At 36.7% G+C, this 5,827-nt stretch overlaps 1 protein-coding gene across 1 annotated transcript; it reads right to left on the minus strand.

The window, feature by feature from the left end:
• Window positions 1-759: 759 nt before the first annotated feature.
• LOC106806755 (ribosomal protein S6 kinase alpha-5-like) lies at window positions 760-4,658 on the minus strand. Its single transcript, XM_014808814.1, has 7 exons — window positions 4,586-4,658; window positions 4,120-4,187; window positions 3,398-3,548; window positions 2,681-2,796; window positions 2,140-2,247; window positions 1,513-1,596; window positions 760-1,289 (listed from the first exon to the last, which is right to left on the minus strand). Exons 1-7 carry the CDS (start codon window positions 4,623-4,625, stop codon window positions 1,182-1,184), a joined length of 675 nt encoding a protein of 224 aa, XP_014664300.1. The 5' UTR covers window positions 4,626-4,658; the 3' UTR covers window positions 760-1,181.
• Between the last annotated feature and the right edge of the window lie 1,169 nt (window positions 4,659-5,827).

The raw sequence follows: 5,827 nt of genomic DNA on the forward strand, positions 1-5,827 counted from the left end.
TTTTGATGCGAAAATAAATGTTTCAGATCAGAAAGTTTGAAATCTTGACGAGAGAAGGCACTAGGCCTAAATGATCGACATTTTGGTTTTCGAATATCGCGCAAATAAAAACAATAAAATATTCCAGTCAAATTACTGTAACGAAGAATCAAAAACACAATATTACACGTATATAGGTATGATTGCAGAGCTGTTAACCAGTTAGACGAAATAAACGTAATAGGACGTTGTCATCTCTCCCATATGAGTAACAACTGTTTTGGGGCTAGCCTTACACATTCACATACCAAAATTTAACAAAATCGAATGACTTTAGATGGCCATTTTCATTTTTGCCAAAAAGTGGGTGTGGCTCCAAAGTAGCTCGACTGGTGTGCTCCAAAATAGGACGTTCAAACCTCTCCCATAGGAGTAACAACTGTATGCAATTTGAAACATGTGGGTCAAACGGTTCTCAAGTTATCGTTGACCTTAGCCAAATGTTGACGGACAGACGGACAACGCCACATGGCAATAGCTCATCTTGACGATGTCAAGATGAGCTAAAAATGAAACAAGCGCATATTGCGTGGTTGGACTCACAGGCGTTGAGCTGCGATGTGTTATCAATTTTTTTTATTTTCAATTTTAGGTAATTTTGTAAAGGTTTTTAATGTGAGAAGTCGTAAAATGGACCGTCATGAAACAGGACCTACCTGTACTGGATGAATGGTAAGGTGTGAACTACTCACTTGCTTTAATGTTACTTGATGTGAATGGCTATATTTACTCCAAGTGCTAGGCTGTATTTACTTTTGACAATAGGATAGCTCAACTGAGTACCATACTGTTTTCACCATGTTACATTTCAGTAGAAAATATATGTAACACTCCTTAAAATGGTGAATAGTCAGACAAATTAGATTACTGCTGGAAAAGCTGTATCACTAGGATTTTCAGTCTACGAATATGATATCACCTTGTAATACAATTATTAATAACTCTTTCTTGATGCCATTAAAGCCATAGGTAAGGGAGAAGACTTCATTCTACATAACACTGAAATACTCTGACATAATCTGGTAGGCATATCAATAAACACAGTGAAACTGAGTGAATACCTTGGAAATATAAATCTAATGTTCTATACGAATGTTCGTACAAACTCAAATATGGAGCGACCCAAGTGAAACCAAGATGCCTCACCTTGAAACGTCTATCTGTTCATTGGAATCCCCATCAACCGTGAACGGTGAAGCTCCTGTGATCAGCTCGTATGACAGAACACCTAGACTCCACCAATCGATGGCCTGTATAACCACGCATAATGCATCATATGCCATATGTATAAACTACACCAAAACTCCCTCTGAATCGACAATACAGGTCAGGTCTCAAACTAAAAATATCAACAATAATTTAGGCCACGTTTCACTGAAACATTTGTTGTTAATATTTTCGTTAACCCTGATTAAAGTTAAGTGTAAGATAATTACAGTTTTGCCAATGATGTAGTTCGTGGCATATACATACCTTATCATATCCAGAGTGCTCTCTCTTAATGAGTTCAGGCGCCATATATTCAATCGTTCCACAGAAGGAGTAGGCTCTGTTGTTCTATATAACATATTGTGAATTAATGATAACAATAGTTAGAACCATGCTAGGTAGATTTCAGAAGTCCCCACACTATGTCAGCTTTGGAGCACATCAAGAATTAGTATATTATATATAGGCTTACAACATAGTACATCAAGTTTAAATTAAAAAACACAAATTGTAATGTTCGACCGTTCCTTGCTAACTGTTTTATACATTTAATATGAACGTAGTTATATTTGAGCCATATTTGACAAATGTCTACCCATCCTGCACTGTTTCCTCAGCCCAGTGCTTGTGGTTATCACAAGCTTCATGGTCCTTAAAAAGCCTCCAAGTTTATTCACTTCTTCAAAACTGTTAAAACCTAAGTTTGTGAACCTTTACCTGCACCAATCTGTATTACACAAGTAAATACATGTAATACGCTGTATTACACGAGTATATACATGTAAAACGTTGTATTACATGAGTAAATACATGTACAACCTTGTATTACATGAGTTTCATATATATATATATATACACATCTGTGCAAAATTATATTACTCTTGTACATACATCTGCGGGTAGCAATTCTTTACTGAGCCCAAAGTCAGTGACGACGATGTGCCCGTCAGTATCAAGCAAGATATTTTCTAACTTCAAATCTCTGTAGATGATCCCAAGCTATTAAATACAAAAGTTATAATAAAAATTATAATAAAAATTTAAATACTTGCTCAAGAAATGGCACACCATCTCCTCCAAATCAAAAATTCGAGGTCAACTGTCAATGTTGATATACAACCATTTGAGTAAAATATCAATAATTAAGTACCTCTGTGCAATACTGAGAGGGAGTTCATATACTAAAAGAAAGAATTCAATTTAAAAGGAATTACATGTGCTTAATTAAATGGTTTATAGCTTGCCTTATTCACTGTTTAACATCCGTATCGTCTGTATCGGGATACGGACGCAGCGTATCGATTATCCTATCCTATTAGCTGCTGTATCGCGATTCACCGATGTATCGGTGAATCATTACACACCTAAGTATTACTGTACAGTTTAGTAATGCTGTTGAAGGGTGTAAATATCATTTAGTAATGGTACATGCCTTGTGGAGGTGATTGAGGGCTAGAGCAATCTCTGCTACATACAGTCTGACCTCGGACTCCTCAAAGTGTTCTCGATGGTACAAGTGTGTGAAGAGTTCTCCACCATTCACGTAGTCTGCAGACGAACATGGTGACGTAGTTAATCCGGGCCTCTTACACACAATCAGCACAACGTGTGATCACTTAAAACATGTTGTTCTGACTTGAAATTGAAGTTATATTTAAGTCATGCTAAATGCATTTCATTTTCAGAAAAAGATTCTTCAATAATGAAACAAGCTGACGCTGAGAAAGTACTGAAGCTCATATGACCGAGAATTTAAAGAATATAAATTCAACATGTGTCCACCAACATTCCATGGCTCATGCAAGCTTGATTTGGCTGAACGTTTCATTTATCATGTTTATCTGACAGAAATACAATAATTTTCAGCCAAATGGGATCACCTGACCAGGCAAACCCACATTCACAGTTTTAATATACTAAACACATGTAAATGACTTAGAAGACAACAACTTGCTACTTCTTACTGTTTTCAGTAAACCAAAATTAAGATCTCAGTTTTATATCCTTTAAGAAAATGGGTCAAGCTGAAGTCATCTAAGAAAGACATTATTTTGGGTGTTATTAAGATAATAGGTGCTATAGTTTACAATACAATGTTCACGTTGTAGAGCTATCTCACTTCGCTTAAGTTTAGCAAATACTCACATACCTAGTATCAGATGTAACTTGGCGTCCGTCTGAAATGCATAGTGAAGATTGACTAGGAATGGTGACTCTCGCACCGCTTCTAAGACACTACGTTCAGTCATCGTGTGTTCAGTCGTCTTCACTTTTTGAACAAGAGATGCCTTCTTTAGCACCTGTTTGACATCCGAATTAAGATTTGGTTAGTTAGTCTTCATAACAATCTTACCAACTTTCACCAGGCCGAGGCTTCATTTCCACCAGAGGGGCGTGTCTATCGAGCTTTGGATTTGTTGCCTCACACAAAAATTCTCACAGTAGAATTGCTGCGGACTGAGTGTCTAGTGAGCACATTATGAGATGACTGACATAGCCATACTACTGGCTGCAGTCAAACCGGTAGTCTTTGAAAAGGATGAACACTAATGTAGAAATGTGCCGAGAGGTAAGGAAAAAATAATCCAGCTTCGCTCATTTTTCGTGAGTTTTTCTGCATTGAGATCCTAACATTCATAAAGAAAAGAATGCATTCTACATCTCTGAGCTTATTCTGCAAATTATTCATGGCCTGCGCTCATGGTAAGACATGTTGACAGCTCATCTCCAAACTGTCAACTGATGAGAAATACTGATTTATTGGCTACATAATATTTATATGCATACATAATTTATGCGCATACTTGTTGTACATGTAATGACCGTGTAATTTTTGTGTTAAAATCCACAGTAGAACATCTACATAACTACCTTCATTGCATAGAGACAACCACTGTCACTTCCACATATCTTGCGCACCAGAAAAACCTTTCCATATGCTGAAAAGATATATAGTACTAATATGACTGCAAGTTATTAGATATTATATATAATTATTATGTAATTATTATTCATATATATTATAAGTTATTATATATAATGTTTATTCATGGTACTTACCTAGGTATATACCATATACATATGTTACATATGTCACTTCATAACAATTCATGTTGTGTACAAACTGTTATATTACATTTTTTAATCATCACACACAACATACATATATATAAAACATTAATAAAACAGGTGCACACACATTATATTGCAATATAACATTACAAAAATGAAATGATTACTACAATGTGCAATAGGGAGAAGTTACTATGCACACATTTGCAGTAAATAAAAATGAACTTATCATCATATGAAAATATAAATTAACGAAAATACTTACCACCTGTTCCTAATACTTTGAGAAGCTCAAAGTCCTGCATTTTAACTTTCTTCTTCTGATCTCTGAAGTTAACTTTGCAAAGAACAAAGAAATGGAAAGTACATCTCTGGTTCAATACCACAATGTGAGAATGTGCACATAATTAAATTAAATGTTTATGCTTATAATAACAAGAGGTATAGATGCAAAGTAAAGTGTGAGTGCAAGTTGGATGTACAACACTACTTTTGATAATAAAACTTACTTATATATTTTTTATTTATTTATTGAGTTTCAGTACTCTTGAGTATTAAAAGATCTAATACTATTAGCGCCGATAGTGATTTTTGGGATAGTGTGTTACATCCTGTACTGGCTTTACACAACCTATGCCACCTCCACACTCCACCCATGCCACATTTCCTGCAACAATGGAAGAGCTTTCATCACATAGTAAAATAGTTGGTTTAAAATGTTTTAACTTGGTTTTCTCCAGAGGCAGGTCATCTAGGCACATGAGTTGGCCAACCTCCAGACGGGTAAACTCGACACGTGGGTCAGGTTTGCCGGCGAGGGAAGTTCACTACGAACCGGTTGTGTGCAGGACCGAACATACTACCCAATTTTTGTATATTAAATACAATTTCTCCCATTTATATATTGCCAATCAAGGCTATCAAGAGATTTTTGCAGGGTTTTACAAATGAAGTGGCTCGTGCTCCAGTAACCGGACCACGAATCAGTGCCCCGGCAATCCCAGAATGCACTGCAAAGTCATTAAAAAGCATTTCTCAGCGCAATAGAAAATGGCGGCACACAAACCGTGTTTTTTTGTTGGGCAAAAGTGTACGCCTGTGTTTTTGGAGGAAAACGGTTCATTACTAGAGGCACAGGAAAGTCAAATTTGAATTGTGATTGAAAAAGCATGACTTGACATTGGGCGAGACCATGACTTTGCAATGCATTCTGTGATTGCCGGAGCACGAGCCAAAAGAACTCCCGGTCCGGTTACCGGAGCACGAGCCAGAGCCAATGGAGCCACTGCCTTTTACAAATCCGGACTGAGTGCTAAACTAGCCTAGAGGCTTGCGAGCCGAGCCGAGGCTTGTTCCCTATGAGTATGATAGGATAGGATTGGGCCAGATTGTCTGTTGTAAAGGAGTACTTGAACGGCATTTACGCAGAATTATCAGACGAAAAAGTGGTGCATAAACATTAAGACTGGTAGTGGTAGTAAACACAGTATCATTTCATTATTGCCAG

Source organism: Priapulus caudatus, unplaced genomic scaffold, assembly GCF_000485595.1.
Source record: "Priapulus caudatus unplaced genomic scaffold, Priapulus_caudatus-5.0.1 Scaffold177, whole genome shotgun sequence".
In the NCBI taxonomy this organism is placed as follows: Eukaryota; Metazoa; Priapulida; class Priapulimorpha; order Priapulimorphida; family Priapulidae; genus Priapulus; species Priapulus caudatus.

What these genes read in the sequence shown, in the direction of transcription:
- LOC106806755 (XM_014808814.1), bottom strand. Translation starts at nt 4,625, where the DNA reads ATGCAGGACTTTGAGCTTCTCAAAGTATTAGGAACAGGTG. An exon ending in CCCTCAATCACCTCCACAAG is followed by an intron (nt 2,248 to 2,680) that starts GCATGTACCATT and finishes TGTATTTAATAG; the next exon opens with CTTGGGATCATCTACAGAGA. An exon ending in AGCACTCTGGATATGATAAG is followed by an intron (nt 1,290 to 1,512) that starts GTATGTATATGC and finishes GTGGTTATACAG; the next exon opens with GCCATCGATTGGTGGAGTCT.